Here is a 16204-nt window from a genome sequence, read left to right as displayed (position 1 = left end):
CCATGCCGTCAATTCCCAGAACCCCCTCCTCACCTTCTGTGCAGAAGCCTCTCTGGCCAGCCCCACCCACAGCAGCTCCCTATATAAGCCCAAACCCCTCCTTGAGCCAGTCTCCGAGGAGGTGGGGTCAGGGGCTGAGCAGGCTGACCATGATGGGAAGACAGATTTTATGAGCTCCCTGACACTTGAGTGATTTACAGACCTGAAATTCAGGATTGTGCTCATGACTGGCCACTGGGGCAAGGGCATATATGTACCCAGGGCCTCTAGTTCCCAGACTACAGTGATGCAGGAAGGTGGGGGTAGGGGACAAGCCCTTTCCTCAGGGGTGACATGGTCTTTCCTGGGAGCAGGGGTCAGATCCATGACAGAGCCTCCTGGGAATCACAGATCAGAATACTGCCTTCTGCAGCTTTCTGAGGCCAGGAGACCAGAGGGAGGACCAGAGAGAGATCCCCACAGCAGATGAGCACAGAGCAGGCCCAAGGCAGGGCAGTGGGAGGGACCAGAGAGGAAAGGCATTAGTTTGGGCTGCAGCAGCAGCAGCAGCAATGAGGATGGTTGGTGCTGGACATAGCTTGAGGGGTTTTGAGACAGGTGTGTATATATGAAGAGGGAGGAAGGAATGTACTAGAAGGGACATATGCAGTGGGCTTGGTCACACACACACACACACACACACACACACACACACACACACACTTCTTCAGGCTGAAAAACAGAAGGGATCTAAGTTCAAGACAGACAGAATAGTGCACACCTATAATTGTAATCCCAGTAGTGGGGAGATACAGGCAGAGAGGATTATAGGTTCAAGACCATCCTGAGCTTCACAGGCAAAGTGGTTGGGTGGAGGGACAGAGAGGGGGAGAAAGAGTAGAGGAGGAGGAGGAGGGGGAGGGGGAGGGGGAGGGGAGGGGGAGGGGAGGGGAGGAGGAGGGGGGGAGGGGGAGGGGAGGGGGAGGGGAGGAGGAGGAGGAGGAGGAGGAGGAGGAGGAGGAGGAGTTGGAAAAGGAACAGGAGGGGGAAACAAAAGAAAGAAACATATCCAGCTTAAATCCTGCTATCTCCGAGGGCCGCGCGACTATGCTCACACTTGCACTGTGCGTGACTGGGTCAGGGTTCCCGGTTGGCAGTGAAAGCGCCGGAGGTTCGGCGGGCTGGCAGAGCCCGCTGTCTCTCTGATGGCACCCCCTGGTGGTCGCTTGAAGCAAGGGCCATGTCCCAGAATTTGTCCAGAGTTTTTGTTGAGTTCTCTGCCGGCAGTCTTCCCGTTCGCAGGAGAAGCTGGCAAACAAAGGGCGCTTAAAATCCCTGAAGACAGTGGGCTAGAGTGGGAGACCCGGGCAAGAGAATCTCAAGTTCAGGATCACTCTTTTATTTTGCTAGTTACACGGCCAGCTAGTGTTACAGAATACCCTGCCTTGGCGCACGCCTTTAATCCCGAGAGGCAGGAGTATGGATCTCTGTGAGTTCGAGGCCAGCCTGGTTTACAGAGCAAGTTCCAGGACAGGCACCAAAACTGCATGAAGAAATCCTGTCTCAAAAAACAAAAACAAAAACAAAAATTATTTTATGTTCATTGCCTGAATGTATGTCTGTGTGAGGGTGTCAGGTCCCCTGGAACTGGAGTTACAGACAGGTGTGGGCTGTCATGTGGGTGCTGGGAACTGAATCTGTGTCCTCCGGAAGAGCAGCCAGAGCTCTTAACCTCTGAGCCATCTCTATAGTCCCAAAATAGTTATGTTGCCAAATCCATCATGTATGGCTTTGAAGGTCTTTTTGTTTTTTCCAGACAAGGTTTTTCTGTGTAGTCCTGGCTGTCCTGGATCTCACTCTGTAGACCAGGCTGGCCTTGAACTCAGAGATTCAACTGCCTCTGCCTCTGAGAGCTGGGATTAAAGGTATGAACCACTACTCGTGGTATTTTTTTTTGTTTTAATTAAATTGTATTTACTTGTTTTGTGTGTTTGTCCACTGTGCGTATGTGGGGCTGACAGGACAGCCATGTGGGTCTCATGGTTCAGCAGGTAAAAGTACTTGCCACCAAGCCTGATGACCTGAATTCTATCCTTTGGACTCTTATGGTGGGAGAGAACTGACTCCTGCCAACTGTCACCTGATTTCTACCCTCAGGCTAGGGCACATGCACCCCTAATATTCATGCATGTACACACAAACACACAAAGTAAGTGTAACAAAACATACTAGCTGGGCGGTGGTGGCACACGCCTGTAATCCCAGCACTCGGGAGGCAGAGCCAAGCAGATCTCTGTGAGTTCGAGGCCAGCCTGAACTACAGAGGGAGATCCAGGACAGACACCAAAACTACACAGAGAAACCCTGTCTCAGAAAAAATAAATTAAAAATGAAAATAAAAACCAAACCCTAGGGTTGGGGATTTAGCTCAGTGGTAGAGCGCTTGCCTAGAAAGTGCAAGGCCCTGGGTTCGATCCCCAGTTAAAACCAAACAAAACAACCAAACCCTAGAGCACAGGGCTGGAGAGGTGGCTCAGCAGTTTAGAGCACTTAGTGACTTATTGCTCTTGCAGAGGACCTGGGTCGATCTCAGAACCCACGTTGTGGTGGCTCACAACCAACCGTCTGTATAAGTCTAGTTCCGGGGGGTGGGGCCAATGCCTTCTGCTGGTTGTCAAGGGTACATACATGTAGGCAAAATAATCTGAAAAAATTTTTTAAAGTAACAGGGCAAAATGGCTGGGAGTGCTTGCCCTGTGAGCCTGAGTTCGATCCGGAGAACTGTGGAAAGGTAAGAGACAAGTGACTCTACCAAGTTGTCACCTGACCTCCACATGTCCACACACACATTATACACACATTTAAAAAAGAGGGAGGGCTGGAGAGACAACTCAGCAGTTATAGAGTACACACTGCTCTCCCGAACCCATGTGGGAGCTCACAACTGCCTATAACGCCAGCTTCAGGGAATATGCTGCCCTCTTCTGGCCTCCACAGGCACATACAATCCCTCATACACAAAAGTAACCTGCCAGGGCTGGTGTTACAAGTGTGTAATACAGCCACTCACAAGGCAGAGGCAAGAAGACTCCAAGTTCAAGGCATACCTGGACTTCACAGTGAGTCCAAGGTCAGCCTGGGCAATAGCAAGATCCTATCCCAAAAAGCAAACTAAAAAGAGCAAGGGATGCTAGAGAGATGGCTCAGGAATGAAGGGCATTCAGTGCCCTTGCAGATGCCCAGCACCAGTTACCATGCAGCTCACAACCACATGTGACTCCAGTTCCAGGTTCAAAGCCCTCTTCTGGCCTTAGAGGGCATTTGTGGCAAGTGCACACATACACATAAATTTAGAGAGAGAGCGTGAGTTTGTGACACAGCTCAGTACTTGCCTAGAATCCCCCAATAAGGGGCTGGGAGTATAGTTCAGTGGTAGAGCTCCTGCCTAGAAACTATTATTGTGGGGCTGGGGTGTGGCTCTGAGTTCAACCCAGACCAACAAAACAGTTCTCATTGTCTAAGCCAGTTACAAACACAGTCCCTCAAGGCCTGTGGTCCTCATCCAGGCAGGTGTTTTTTGACAGCCCACTCAAGGCTGTTATCCTCAGGACATGCAGCATCTCTCTCTGTTCATCTCAATTCTCCACATGAGACAGGACAAGAGTTCCTGCAGTCATTTGAGGCTTTCTAGCTGGCCAGGCTGACTCCCTGATACACTGGTATGTGGCAATTCCTCTGAGGGATGGTATGCTGTCGTCTCACTGACATTTTTTAAAGACAGGGTTTCTGTGTGTATCCCTGGCTATCCTAGAACTCACTCTGTAGACCAGGCTGGCCTCAGACTCACAGAGATCCATCTGTCTCTGCCTCCCAAGTGCTGGGATTAAAGGTGTGTGCCACCATACCCCACTATAAATAAATCTTTAAAAGAAATCTACTCTTCATTGTAAAATAAGGAAGATAACCACTGTGAGGCCCCTTCTGGGGCCAGACCCCCCCAGCTTCTTGTCCAGCCATCCTATACACACAGTGTAAAACTTTTCCAGTCAATTTTATTAGTAGTTGCATGATTCAGGGTCCCAGGGCAGGGACCATCATATACCCAGGTCCCCTTTACTATCTGGGGAGAAGGACAGAGATCAGAGGAGAGGTGGGCGGAGCCAGGTCAAATCTTCCCAGGAAACGTGCCTTCTGCTCTGCGGTCATCCCAGGCCGAGACCTGTAGAAGATAAACAGTGTAACTCCTCCTGTGACAAGACCACATTTCCCTCCTTTTATCCACAGAAGCATGTGGCCAACAGAGGACCACAGGTGCCTGCTTTGTGCTAACCACTGTTCCAGAGAATCAGCAGTGACTCGGAAAGACAAAACTACTATTCTTTTTTTTTTTTTTCCAAGTTTTTTGAGAAAGGGTTTCTCTGTGTAGCCCTGACTATCCTGGAACTAGGATGGCCTTGAACTCAAACGAGATCCACCTGCCTCTGCCTCCCTAGCGCTGGGGATAAAGGTGTGGGCCACCACCTTAGACCAAAACCACTATTCTAAATGAGCTGACAGTCTAAGGAAGAAGAGGCAGGAAACCCCAAGATCACCTGTAGGGTGTGAACTGCTCTTGCAGAGGCCCCCAGTTCAGTTCCTAGCACTCACACCAGGGAGCCCACAACTACAGGGAGCTCACAACCCTGCACCAAGTGACCCGATACCTTCCTCTGGTCTCCTTGGGCATCCGCACTCACATGCACATATCCACACACAGAAACAGACATAAGAGAACAGTAGTTTTGTTTTGTTTTAAGATTTGTTTGCCAGGTGGTGGTGGTGGTGGTGGTAGCAGTGGCGCACACCTTTAATCCCAGCAATCAGGAGGCAGAGGCAGGTGGATCTCTGTGAGTTCAAGGCCAGCCTGGTCTACAGAGAGTGTTCCAGGACAGCCAGGGCTACACAGAGAAACCTTGGGAGTGGGCTGGGGCGGGGAATGCAACAAACAACAACCACCACCACCCCTAAAAAGAAAGAAAGAAAGAAAGAAAGGAAGGAAGGAAGGAAGGAAGGAAGGAAGGAAGGAAGGAAGGAAGAAAAAGGAAGGAAGAAAATATCTCCATGTAGGCAAGCCTGTAGGGCATTTTCTTAATTAGTGATGGTTGGGGGGAGGGCCTAGCCCAAAGTAGGCGGTACCAGCCTTGGGCTGTTGGTCCTGGGTTCTATAGGAAGCAGGCTGAGCAAGCCATGAGAACAAGTCAGTAAGCAGCCCCCCTCCATGGCTTCTGCATCAGCTCCTGCCTCCAGGCTCCTGCCCTGACAGTTTGCTTTTGATGTTTCACCACAGCAATAGTAACCCTAACGGAGACACTAGGCATTTATGGATAAGGAGGCTGGGCTATGTTCTAGTACAAACGACTAAGCTTATATAGTCCAGTATCAAAAGATGCCAAACACAAAGGGATCTCACTGTTCATCACAGATGCTGAGCTGCATAAAAAACGATAGAAAGGCCCCCATCAAATTGTTAACACTCCCACGAACTAACACCATTTGGTGGACCTGCTTACAGTTAGTTACTAGTGTTTCACACTTTGAGTGTGTATGCACATGTACATGGGGGCAGGGGACGGCAGCTGAGGGAGCTGGTTCTCTTCTCCCACCGTGTGTCCCTGGGTTCCTGGGATCCAATTCAGTTTGTCAGGTTTGACAGGAAGCACCTTTATCCTCTGAGCCATTTCATCGTACGTTCATTTGTGAGAGGCTGAGTCAAGGGATAAAATGGTGGACAAAGGAAGACTGCAATCTGACTGCAGGGACTAGAGCAGTATACGGAAGCAACAACATCCCATCAGAAACCTATTTACCCACCACAGGCCAGCACCAAGCTCTGCCATGTTTGCAGCAGGCTACGAGACAACTGCACCTCTGCTGTGCGCTGCAGTGGCGACTGGCACAGGATACACCTAGCCAAGGCTGGCTTCATTTGGATCCCACACACCAGCTTCACTGGCCATAGTTCATAGCTCTCAGATTTTTCTGTCACTGAGTTTACCTTTGTTTTGTTTTTTTAAAATATTTATTTATTTATTATGTACACAGTGTTCTGTCTGCATGTGTCCCTGCCCACCAGAGGAGGGCACCAGATCTCATTACAGACGGTTGTGAGCCACCATGTGGTTGCAGAAACTGAACTCAGGACCTTTGGAAGAGCAGCCAGTACTCTTAACCTCTGAGCCATCTCTCCAGCCCGGCTTTATATTTTGCTTTGTATTTTTAAAGAGTGGTTCTTTTATTAACACAGAATCTCTTTACATAGCCCCGGCTGTCCTCAAACTCACGGAGATCTGACTGCCTCTGCCTCCTAAGTGCTGGCAAGGCCTGTTTTACCAGACTTAACATAAGGGTGTTGTGGGATATTTGTACACTGTGTGAATATATTGCTGTGATTGGGTTAATAAAGAGCTGAATGGGGCCAGGCGGTGGTGGTGGTGGTGGCGGCGGCGGCGCATTCCTGTAATCCCAGCATTCGGGAGGCAGAGGCAGGTGGATCTCTGTGAGTTTGAGGCCAGCCTGGTCTAAAGAGCTAGTCCAGGACAGGCTCCAAAGCTTCAGAGAAACCCTGTCTTGGGGGGGGGGGGGAGAGGGAGAGCTAAATGACCAATGGCTAGGCGGGACTTCCAGGCAGAGAGAGAGGAAGTAGGAGATGAACTGAGGCACAAGAGAGACGCCAGGAGACATGGAAGAAGCAGGATGGGCAGTATGTGACAGAAGGTAAATTAATAGAAATGAGTTCATTTAAGTTCTAAGAGCTAGTTAAAAAACAAAACTAAGCTAAGGTCAAGCTTTTGTTTGCTTTTTGTTTTTGAGACAGAGTTTCTCTATGTAACAGCTTTGGCTGTTCTGGAACTCGCTTTGTAGACCAGGCTGGCTGTGGTGGCACACATCTTTAATTCCAGTACTTGGGAGGTAGGGCAGGTGGATCTCTGTGAGTTTGAGGCCTGTGTTCTTAATCTCTGAGCCATCTCTCCAACCCCACCCCCCTTTTTTGATTCTCAGAAGATAATGTTAAAAAAAAAAAAAAAAAGAAGGGTACAACCAGGTGTGTTTGCTCAGACCTGTGATCTCAGCACTCGGGAGCTAGAGGTGGCAAACTGTGGTGAACTCAGAGCCTGTGCTACATGATAAAATTCTACACAAGCTTGAGCCTATGTAAAGCCTTGCTCAAAAAAGGAAAATACAGAGTGTGAACCATATCTGTATAAAGCTGCAAACATACAGGAGCTGGAGAGAAGACTCAGCAGCTGCTCTTCATGGGGACCCAGGTTCAATTCCCAGCACTCACATGACAGCTCACACCTGTCTGTAACTCCAGTTCCAGGGCCTCCAACACCCTCAGACACACAGGAAGGCAAAACACCAATGAACATACAATGAAATAAAGTTGCAAACACATACACATCACCACCAGCGGAGGAAGAAGAATAAGAAAAATAACTATCTAGTTACTTTTAAAAATCCTTCAAAAAGCTAAAGTTTTTTGTTTGTTTTTTTCTTTTTTTTAAAAGGGAAACTAATATAGGTACTGATCTTTGCCCCCACAAACACATATACTAAGATTAGAACTGTCTTAAACACTTACACACACACACACACACACACACACACACACACACACACACACACGTAAATATGTACGTCTGGGGAGATGGCTCAGTGTTTAGATCCCAGCACCCATGTCAGGAAGCTTACAACTGCCTATACATCCAGCTCCAGGGGATCTGACACTTTTTTGGCCACCTCAGACACCTGCACTCACCACTAACACACATAATTAAAAGATGAAAATTCTAAAAATAATGACAAACCACAGATGGGCAGGAGTGATGACCCTGGTCAAGAGCACATCAAGAGTGGAGTTCAGTCCAGACCCGTATCAGGAGGCTCCCGGCCACCTGTGACTCCAGCTCCAGACAGCCCCATCTCCTCTGGCCTCCATGGGCACCCAACGCAAATGCATATACTTGAACACATAATTAATACAATCTTAAAAAACAAAACACAAACACACAAACCAGCCAATAAACAAATAAATAAAAACACAGACTGGTCCAGCAAGATGGCTCTGCAGACACACACTTTTTAAATTAAAAAACTAAACAACAACAACAAAATCAAGAGCAGAAACAAAACCTTAGTTTTACTTACTAAGGATTGGGAATTAGGAGGTCAGGACTACTGGGCATGTCTGAAGCAAACTTCCTGGTAACCTAGCCACCATGCACCTAAGATCACCCAGGGAGAAATCTTGGAGCCTCAGATAAGAGGGTATGCCAGAAAGGAGAGAGGAAAGTTAGGCTAGCTTGGTGAGAGGTACCTGGAATCTCAGTACTGGGAAGGTTGAGCCAGCAAAAGATTGCTGTGCGTTTTCAGTGAGTACCAGGCTAGTCAGAGCTACCACCCCAAGAGCCAAAACTGAGGGCTGGAAAAATGGCTCAGTAGTTAAGAGCACTGGTTCAATTCTCAGCACCCACATGGTGGCTCACAACCATCTGCTACTCCAGTTCCAGGGGATCTGATGTCCTCTTCTGGCCTCCATGTGCACCAGGCACACACACATATGGCTCACAAACATACATGTAAGCAAAAGATCCACATCTAAAAATTAATCATTTTTAAAATTACAAAACTAAGCAGAGGCAGTGGTGGCGAATGCCTGGGAGGTAGAAGCAAGCGGATCTCTGAGTTCCAGGCCAGCCTGGTCTACAGAGTGAGTTCAAGGACAGCCATGGCAACACAGAGAACCAACCAACCAACCAACAACAACAATAAAGCAGAAGCTGGAGAGATGGAGATGGTTCGGAGTTTAAGAGCAGCTGCTGTTCTTGAAGAAGGCCTGCACCCCCATGGCATCTCACACCCATCGGTAACTCAAGTTCTGGGGGATTCAATGCCTTCTTCTGACCTCTGCAGGTACTAGACCTGCTTGTGGTGCACAGACAAATTCACAGGCAAAACACTCACAGACAAAATAAAACAAATAAAAAAAGAACAACTAGCCGGGCGGTGGTGTAATCCCAGTACTCAGGAGGCAGAGGCAGGTGGGTCTCTGTGAGTTCGAGGCCAGCCTGGTCTACAGAGCTAGTCTAGGACAGGTTCCAAAGCTACAGAGAAACCCTGTCTCAAAAAAAAAAAAAAAAAAAAAAAAAAAAAAAAAAGGATTTATGTATTATTTAAAAATATTTAAAAATATTTTTTAAGCCGGGCAAGATAGCACATGCCTTTAATCTCTGTGAATTTGAGTCCAGCCTGGTCTACAAAGTAAGTTCCAGGGTTGCTACACAAAGAAATTCTGTGTGTTTGTTTGTGTGTGTGTGTGTGTGTGTGTGTGTGTGTGTGTATGTATGTATGTACGTACGTACCATAGTTAAAAAAGGGTTGGGAGAGCAAGCCCCAGTGGAAGGTGGCATACAACCCAGTTGGTAGACTGCTTGCCTAGCATACAGGAAGCATGGCATCTATCCTAGCACTGCTTTAGACAGGGTGTGGTGGCCCATGCCTGTAACCCCAGCTCCCAGGAGGCTAAGGCAAGATCTCAGGAGTTCAAGGTCATTTTTGACTGCAAAGACATTCTAGACTACGTAAGACTCTAACAACAATCACTACCACATAGTAGATGAAAGCAAATCACAAAACAGAGTATCCAATGAGAGGCTAGAGAGATGACTCACCAATTAAGCATACTTGTTGCTCTTGCAAAGGACCCAGCATCCACATGGTGGCTCACAACCACCTGTAACTCTAGTTCCAGGAAACCAAACACTTTCTACTGACTCCCACATGCACTAGCACACACATGGGTGCTATATATTTACACACACACACTTTTAAAAAAATGATGGGTAGCCCAGGATGACCTATAACTTCTGATCCACCTTCTGAGTGCTAGGATTTTGGATGTGCTACCACCACACTGAACTAAAGTATCATATTTTGGTTCTAAGACACAAGTTTTCAGTTTTTCTATTTCTGAAATAGCATGAATGTTATAATCACTTCATCAATTCTCATAAAAATCAAGCATCTCTCCATGGCTTACAGTCAGAAGGGTCCTCTGATTTCATGAAAGAGGGCATGTTGGAGTATTAAATATTGACCATATCAGTGCTAGCACTGTCTCAGTGGGTCCTAATGCTGTGAAGTTGCCTACTGAACAGGAAGGGGTGGAATGCCTGAGATTTGCTCCAGAGTACTTCAGAAAAAGGCAAGCCACATGAAGAAATGAGGCTTGGCAGTGCCTGTTTATAATCTTCGAACCCAAGAGGCTATGGGAGGAGGATTGTGAGTCCATCACCAGCCTGGCCTACAGTGCAAGACTCCAAAGGAAACTGTGGGGCCAACGAGGGCCCAGAAGGGAAAGTACTTGCCAGGCAAGCCTGACAACCTGAGTTTGATCCCTGTGAAGGTGGAAAGGAAACCGGGCTCCATACAGCTGACCTGTGACCTCTGATCCCTGCACATATGCAGTGGCACACCTGTACCCCACACATATCACATGCACAAAAATACATTAAAAACCAACTAAAAAGATTGGGGGGCATGCTGGGGGGGGAGCGGGAGGAGGGAAGAGAAGGGGATCTGTGGTTGGTATGTAAAATGAATTAAAAATTTCTTAGTAAAGAAAAACAAGAAAAAACTAAAAAGAAAAGAGGGAAACTCTGAGTTACTATTCAGGCTGGATGGGGGCGCATGCCTTTGATCCCAGTGCTGGGGAGGCAGGGGCAAGCAGACCTCTATGAGTTTGAGGTCAGCCTGGCCTACAGAGGGAGTTCCAGCAGTCAGGGCTACACAGAGAAACAATCTTAAAAACAAACAAAAAAGAAGATTCTATTTTTAATTATGTGTATCTGTGTATCTGTGTATGGGTTTGCGCACAGGGGTGCTGTGTCCTTGGAGTCCTCTGGAAACCCTAGAGTTACAGGCAGCTGTTATAGATGTGGGTGCTGGGAACCCAACTTGGGTCATCTTCAACAGGAAATGCTCTTGACCGCAGCTTCTCCTCCCTACTTACGTGAATTTACAAGGGGGCAGGATAGAAAAGCTATGCTTCTTTTTGTCCCCCTTCTGTTTTTTTGGTTTTCAAGACAGGATTTCTTTGTGTAGTCCTGGCTGTAGAACTTACTCTGTATACCAGGTGGGTCCCAAACCACAGAGATTGCCTGCTTCTGTCTCCCAAGAGTGCTGGGATTAAAGGTGTGTGCCACTACTATCCTTCAAAAGTCCATGTTTCTACAGCGCATGGCCAAGGCAGCAGATTTAGGAGTGTGGTCCTGGGCTGAAGGCCCTAACTATTACCTCCTTCTCAACAAACACAGAAAAATGAAGGGCAGGGAAAATCCATGGATCTGTGTAGAAGACACAGGAAGAGCAATCTCCTGGGCAAAACCAGGCTTTCTCCTCCAATTCCAGTTAACACTCCCTGTGTGTACAGCACATACTATGTGCACTCTATACACACCTACTCCCATGGCCACTCTGAAGTTATTACTATCTCTGCTGTCCCTACAAGGGACAGGGTGTCTAAATGACTTCCCAAGGTCATATAGCACCCGGATGGTGGTGTCAGTGACATTCCATGGTTGGTCCTACCTTGGCCTTTAGAGATGAGCTCTCACTAGTCACCATATTCCTCTCTGCTAGGTCCCCACCTGAACACCCAAGGGTCCCACTGGAAGGCACATACCCACGATACGGGACAGAGGGACTTGTACACACGCCGGTACCACTCACACACGGAGACATCACCCCCCTTTGCATTCATTGCCTTCTCGCAGCGGTGGAAGTCTGTGAAAAAAAGAAATCTGGTATCAATGCAGACCAAATGCATTTTTGAGGAAATTTCCCGATACTTTTTGCTTCATGACTGGTTACACACAGAGGGAATGCAAATCCATAAGTATACCATAAAGAGCTGTACACCCTACCTGGGCAGTTATATTGTTGCTCAATTAGAACATTCTGGAGCCAGGAAGGACAGCAAACTACGAGGGGCATATGAGGATTACGGAAGTCCAAATATGGCTAGGAAAGGGGCTGATGGAGGAGCTCCTGGTGTTTGTTTCATTGTATACTTTCTGAGGGGAGGTCTCACAGACTCAAGTGTGGCAGAAGCATTAAAATGTAAGACCGGGCACAAAGCAAGTAGCGACCAGAGTGGTGGCAATATCATTTTCTACATGGATCATGATTACAGGACTCCCTTCTGAATTAATTGTTTACATGTTGTATTCACTTGTATGTTGTGTGCATGTGTGGCATACATACAAAATGCATACATAATTCTTCAAAAAAATTATTAATAAAATTAAAGTTTGTGACCTTGACAGCTAGGTTGAGGGTCTAGGCCCTCCAGACAGTATATCGAGAGTGAATGGATACAAGGTGACATGCATAGGTCCCTGTCCCCTCCTCCCTCGTGAGATAAGAGCATGTAGAAGATGCAGGCAGGACCCATACATACGGCCTCACACATACGGCCTCACACATGACCTCCTGCGAGTGCTCTGCTTACCTAGGTAGTTCTGCCAACAGTTCCGGGTCTGGTTCTGGTTTGGGAAGCGGCTGTCAAAGGGAGCCGTTTTGTAGTTCTTGATTTTAGTCTTGATGTCTTCAGCCATGGTGATGGTTCCTGGACACAAACAGGGTGGGCACATTGGCAACCATTCTAGGGGTGCCTGAGCATGGGGATGTCAGACCAACGAAGCCCATGGAAGAAGTCCAGACCAGAAGGATGGGTTGAATGTAAACAAGCTATTACCTCCTCCTTCTCAACAATCATGGAAAGATGAAGGGCAGGGAAAATCCATGGATCTGTGTAGAAGACACAGGAAGAGCAATCTCCTGGGCAAAAGCAGGCTTTCTCCTCCAATTCCAGTTAACACTCCCTGTGTGTACAGCACATACTATGTGCACTCTATACACACCTACTCCCACGGCCACTCTGAAGTTATTACTATCTCTGCTGTCTCTACAAGGGACAGGGTGTCTAAATGACTTCCCAAGGTCATATAGCACCCAGATGGTGGTGCTTCATCCATTATCATCATCATCATCATCAAAAACAACATTACAAAGATTTTTGGTGCCACACACTCATCAGGGGTCTGGTAAACTCATCAACTTTTCTCAGACTATGGCTAGATGCCTTGCAAAATTACTTAAAATGACAAAAAAAAAAAAAAAAATCAGCTCAAAAGATTGATCAACAATTGGAGGTAACCTGGAGTGAAGATGGTGGTTTGTGACACTTGCAACTAGAATGTGTCAGGTATCTGTGATTATGACTGCTAACAAAGTCCCATACATTATCAAATTTATTAAAGTTACTGCCTCCATTCCTAATGGAAGTAAATGGTACATTTCAGTCAGAGGTTAATAAAACCACCATGCAACTCCCCCACGTGCATTCAAATACCTTAGCGCCTCAAATTCTATTGACTCTGTACCCATGGCTTTAAAAAACAACAACAACAACAACAACAACAAAACCCTTTGATATGCCCAAAGAGATGACAGTCAACATCACCGAACCTGAGAGAAACTGTCTATTCTAGAGCATCTGGGGAGCTTGGTGCCCCAGAAGTACACAGGCCTGTGTCAATTCAAGTGGCCCAACGCAGTGGGGTACCCGGGGCAGTAGAACAGATTCATTTTGACAGGCAGGGTGGGGACAGGGGATTTAACAGACCCAGTGTCGGAAGTAATTTTGTGCAGTATCTCGAGTTTTGATCAACGATGGTGCTGAGGGAAAAGGAACGAGACAAGGCGACAGGCTGTGGCCTTGGAACGCGGGTGGCCACGCCTGTGAACCCGCGGCTAAAAGCACCACAGTCCAATTTACTGGGTCCCAATCCTGATCGCCGTACAGCGGAGGCTAAGGCGCTTCACACTCCAGCCCCAGCGCAGTCACAGGGGATAGTGGCAGACCCTAGATCGTAGGGCTGGAGGGCAGAGTAAGTTAATAGAGACTGCTCAGAATGAGACCGAGCATCAAGAACGAAGGCTGTAATGGTCAGCTCCAAGACCCCGGGCCTGAGACCGCCATGGCGGCCGGAAGCTTCTTCCCGGCGTTAGGAAAGCCCCAGGCCGCTTCTCCGGCCCGGACTGGGTCCCCCGGGATCCCGACCCTAGGCACTCACCTAAAGACTGCCCTGGAGCAGCGGTAGTTCAATGTGACCCTTAGCAAAGACGCCAAAGTCAGACGGGAAGCGGAATTCCGGCTGGCCGGAAGCTGAGAGGGGAGGAGCCGAACTGAGTCCTCCGAGCGGCTAGAGAGGCCACGGGAGGCGTGCCCAGAAGCGGCTCCGGCCACGCCCACTCCCAAAGAGGTCCGACCGCCTATTGAGCTAAATTCCTGTTCATTATTGTCGCCAGTCCAATCGGCGTCTTGCGTTGCGTTGGACAGGCTCCTGAATTCTAATTACGGGTTCTTGTCACCTGCTCGTCCTTCCTGTAGAAAAAAGACAGTCGTGGAATGACTGTCTGCAGAGTAGGGATGGGAAAATGTCCCAGATAATCTGTTTGTGTTTTGAGACAGGAGTTCGCTAAGTAGGTCAGGCTGGTCTTGAACTCAAGATTCCTTCGTGCTGGGATAACAAGCGTGAACCGCTCTGCCTGGATTCGAAAGTTATTTTCATTCATGTATTGTCGGGTATCCCCCAGAGAAGACTCCTCGGACATAGGTTAAGCCGATGGAAAGTTGTGTTTTTTGTTTTGTTTTGTTTTGTTTTGTTTTCCAACTGAGAAAGGGTTTCTCTGTGAATCAGTCTTGGTGGTCCTGGAACTCACTCTGTAGACCAGGCTGGCCTGGAACTCACATAGATCCACCTGCCTCTACCTCCTGAGTGCTGGGATTAAAGGCAAGTACACCACTGCCGGGCTAGAAAGTCTTTATTAGCACCCCAGGAACTACACTGGGTATTCACGATCCCAGTGTAGCACTAAGCCTTTTTTCAGGCTGAGTTGTTTTTTCTTTTGTTTTGTTTCTTTTTTGGTTTTTCGAGACAGGGTTTCACTGAGTAGCTTTGTGCCTTTCCTGGAACTCACTCTGTAGCCCAGGCTGGCCTCGATCTCACAAAGACCCTCCCAGCTCTGCCTCCCGAGTGCTGGGATTAAAGAGTGTGCCACCACCACCCAGCCAGGCTGAATTTTTAAGGACAAAAATCATATTCTGGGTTGGCATACTTGAATTAACAAGAACAGTTAGTCAGCCGGGTAATGGTAGTATATACCTTTAATCTCAGCACTTGGGAAGCAAAGGCAGGTAGATCTCTGAATTCGAGGCCAGCCTAGTCTGCAGAGTGAGTTCCAGAACTTGAAAAACCAAAAACTAACCAAAAGAAATAAAAAGGCAGCCCAAAAAGGGGCCACAGAAGCCAAAAAGCAAGGTTAGTACATTTAGAGATTTCCCAGAACTATGGGCTGTGATGGATTAGGTCTTTGTTTTCATTTTGGCAGGTGATGTGTCTGTGTGCTGAGTTTCACAGCGTGAATGATACTTCTAGCAGATAGTTAGTTGTACTAAGGTCTGGGGGACCTACTAAGATCTGGGCCTGTTACACATTCGAGAAATATTTATTGGATGCTTACTCTTTATCAAACACATCTACAAGAAGGCACTGCTGAAGAAAACACAAAATCCTTACCTTCATAGATCTAAGTAAGACCTTTGTTAAAAGGTGAAAAATGAACAAGCCATCCTATGGCTTCACTCATCATTGTATCAGACACCATTCCCTGTTCATTACAGTCCTCAAACCTCAGAAATCACAATCTACACATTCAGGCAGCTGAGAGGCCAAAACCCAGAGCCCTGTATTAATTGGAGGAGACTTTGGGAATTAAACGTTGGGTCTGATGGAAATAGTTCTATGGGAAAATGGCTACTATATCTTTTTTTTTTTTTTTTTTTTTTTTTTTTTTTTTTAGTTTCCAGAACCTTCCTCTGCCATGTGCAGCCCAGGTCCTTCCTCCTGGATTATTACAGTAGGTCCTTCCATTGCATCTCAGCTTCCTGCTGTCCCATAGTAGGCACCCTCTGCCATAGGATGCTGTTAACACCTCCCTTATTCTATGCCCTTTCCTCAGCCAGATCTCATCCCCTGGCTTCTGGGGTAGTCTAAAAGCAAAGCCCCTTACAAATGGCTGTCATGTCCCTCTCCCCACTCCCTGCACCCCAGGCACCCTA

At 47.5% G+C, this 16204-nt stretch overlaps 1 protein-coding gene across 1 annotated transcript; it reads right to left on the bottom strand.

The window, feature by feature from the left end:
• Positions 1-4011: 4011 nt before the first annotated feature.
• LOC118583791 (cytochrome c oxidase subunit 6B1) lies at positions 4012-14273 on the bottom strand. Its single transcript, XM_036187528.1, has 4 exons — positions 14157-14273; positions 12530-12646; positions 11702-11802; positions 4012-4198 (listed from the first exon to the last, which is right to left on the bottom strand). Exons 2-4 carry the CDS (start codon positions 12633-12635, stop codon positions 4145-4147), a joined length of 261 nt encoding a protein of 86 aa, XP_036043421.1. The 5' UTR covers positions 12636-12646; positions 14157-14273; the 3' UTR covers positions 4012-4144.
• Positions 14274-16204: the final 1931 nt, after the last annotated feature.

Source organism: Onychomys torridus, chromosome 1 (genome assembly GCF_903995425.1).
Source record: "Onychomys torridus chromosome 1, mOncTor1.1, whole genome shotgun sequence".
Taxonomy (NCBI): domain Eukaryota; kingdom Metazoa; phylum Chordata; class Mammalia; order Rodentia; family Cricetidae; genus Onychomys; species Onychomys torridus.
Note: the sequence above shows the minus strand (reverse complement) of the source record. Positions and strands in the feature narration are given on the sequence as shown.

What these genes read in the sequence shown, in the direction of transcription:
- LOC118583791 (XM_036187528.1), bottom strand. Translation starts at nt 12,635, where the DNA reads ATGGCTGAAGACATCAAGACTAAAATCAAGAACTACAAAACGGCTCCC. An exon ending in CTGTTGGCAGAACTACCTAG is followed by an intron (nt 11,803 to 12,529) that starts GTAAGCAGAGCA and finishes TTTTTTTCACAG; the next exon opens with ACTTCCACCGCTGCGAGAAG. An exon ending in CCCTCTGTCCCGTATCGTGG is followed by an intron (nt 4,199 to 11,701) that starts GTATGTGCCTTC and finishes TATCTTCTACAG; the next exon opens with GTCTCGGCCTGGGATGACCG.